Source organism: Babylonia areolata, chromosome 18, assembly GCF_041734735.1.
Source record: "Babylonia areolata isolate BAREFJ2019XMU chromosome 18, ASM4173473v1, whole genome shotgun sequence".
Classification (NCBI taxonomy): Eukaryota; Metazoa; Mollusca; class Gastropoda; order Neogastropoda; family Buccinidae; genus Babylonia; species Babylonia areolata.
Window position 1 is genome coordinate 57,509,038 of NC_134893.1, and position 2,500 is coordinate 57,511,537.

General features: G+C 46.8%; 1 protein-coding gene across 2 annotated transcripts in view; it reads left to right on the forward strand.

Moving 5' to 3' along the window:
• The window catches only part of LOC143292087 (uncharacterized), a 20,784-nt gene that overhangs the window by 10,483 nt on the left and 7,801 nt on the right, over positions 1 to 2,500 (forward strand). For both annotated transcript variants that reach the window (XM_076602262.1, XM_076602263.1), the window contains one exon: positions 833 to 1,002. In XM_076602262.1, coding sequence (XP_076458377.1) covers positions 833 to 1,002 — 170 coding nt within the window. The remainder of the gene's footprint in view (positions 1 to 832; positions 1,003 to 2,500) is intronic.

Sequence of the window (2,500 nt, forward strand, 5' to 3'; positions counted from 1 at the left end):
TTATCGTCTCATCCGAATGAGTAGCGTCCAGACCACCACTCAGTGTCTAGTGGAGGGGGAGAAAATATCGGTGTCTGAGCCGTGATTCGAACCAGCGCGCTCAGATTCTCTCGCTTCGTAGGCGGACGCGTTACCTCTAGGCCATCATTCCATATGAACAGATTTTCAGATAAAAGAAACAACAGCTACAACAAAAACCATACTGAAGTTCAGAGAATGTACGTGCTGAGGAGCTTACGATGGTACAATCATTTCGTGTTACACTTTGGCTACACATCCATACACGCTACATCACATCAGCTAGGTAGATGACTGACAGCAGCATAATCCAATGCGCTTGTCAGGTCTTGAGTTTACGCATCTCTCTCTCTCTCTGTGTCTCTCTGTCTGTCTGTTTCTCCCTCCTTCTCTCTCTCTATGTATAGATGTACAGATGTATAGATGTATATATATATATATATATATATATATATATATATATGTGTGTGTGTGTGTGTGTGTGTGTGTGTGTGTGTGTGTGTGTGTGTGTGAACCTATCAGAGTGGATTTCCTCTACAGAATTTTACCAGACAGAGGACACTCGGACAATACGAATGATGCCATGGGTTCTTTTCCAATGCGCCAAGTGCGCGCTGCACACGGGAGCTCGGGTTTCTTCATCTCATCTCCTCCGAATGACCAGACGCTCAGTTTAAATTCATTCTTCAAGTCAAACTGGGGCGAAAGGGTGAGAGCGGGATTCGAACCCCTGAGGCTCTCACGGACTCTTGTATTGGCAGATACATGTCTTAACCGCTCTGTCACACTTTGACACAATCACTTGACGTTGCAGTGGCTGCTCCAAAGACGCAAGTCGACCACCTACTTTGGCTGTATCAGCAAGGACAAGAACGGCGACCTGATCGAGAGGAAGTGTAAAGAGGCAGGCGTCAATGTGCAGTTCCAGTACACGGACAAGGAACCTACTGGAACCTGCGCAGCCGTCTGCACTGGAAGCGACAGGTCAGTGACACCCACCTGTGGGGTGGGGTGGGGGGAGAAGGTGGCAGAATGGTTAAGAAGAACGCTTGTCTGCCGCCAACACAGTGCCCGTGAAGGGCTGGGGTCAAATCCTGGTCTCACACCCTTTTCTTCCACGTTTGACTTGGGAAAAATCCAACTGAGCGTTTAAGTCATTCGGATGAGACGATAAACCAAGGTCCCATAGCACAGCACGCACTTGGCTTGTGCATGAACCCCCTTCGTGTGTGTGTGTACACAAGCAGAAGATCAAATACGCATGTTAAAGATCTCATGGCAACATCAGTGTTGTCCTTTAGCAAAATTCTGTGGAAGAAATCCACTCAGGTGGGTACATCCTTTGGCAAAATTCTGTAAAAAAAGAACTCCACTCTGATACATTTGAATGCATGCACTCAAGGACTGACTAGAGCTTTGGGTTCTGCCGCTCTCGGGCTTCTGTGTAGGAGTTACGGTGCAGCGTGTATGGAGTTGCCCTGAACGCAGAGGCACCTCCTCGAGAAACTGAAACTGAAAGCTGTGGTGAGGAAGGAGGGGAGGAAGGAGGTAGGGGAGTGGTGGTGGGGTGTGTGGGTACATAAAACAGTAAAACAGTGTGTGTAGGTTAGAGATGGGAGGAGGGGAATGACGTGTGTGTGTGTGTGTGTGTGTGTGTGTGTGTGTGTGTGTGTGTGTGTGCGCGTGCGTGCGTGTGTGTTTGTGGGTGATATTATGATCGAATTCACATACTTCCTTAACCCATTCAACTCTGGGGAGTTCACAGCCTCAGCAGGCTTCATACGTCATACTGATGCGAAAACAAACAAATAAAAAACCAAAACAAACAACCCCCACCCCCCACCCCCACCCCCCACCCCCCAAAAAAACCCCAACCCAACCCCAAACCAAACAACAACCGCAGAAAATATACTGTTCTTCCTCCGAATTACGCGAAAACACATAAAAAAAAAGAAGAAGTGAAAAAACACATCCGGAAATGCTGTAGAAGTTAGTTCCCTTCCCTGCAGTTTATGCATATATAGGAACGAGAAACCCATTTTAATGAGACGAATTTAGACGTCAGGGTTGGGTTGCAAGAGTGAACTTTGCAGCGGTAAGTTTGTTTCGCAATAAGAACGTTCTTAACTTTACGTTAATTCCATATACTTAGGAACATTCTTGATTCTAAGCAAACTCAGCGCTGCAAGGACCGCTCATGCAATCCGGTCCAGAGTAATGTGCAGGCGCAGGGCCCAATGAGTTAATTTACTGAGCTTCAGTTTATTTGAATTTGCATTTTTTTTTAAACGTGTCAGACAGCGTTTTTCTGTACCTGTACAGACAATCAAAACTAGTCTTGAGTCTGAATTGACGGGCGCAATAGCCGAGTGGTTAAAGCGTTGGACTTTCCGATCTCCCAGGTCAACATATGGGCAGACCTGTTTGTGCCTGAACCCCCTTCGTGTGTATATGCAAGCAGAAGATCAACTACGCACGTTGA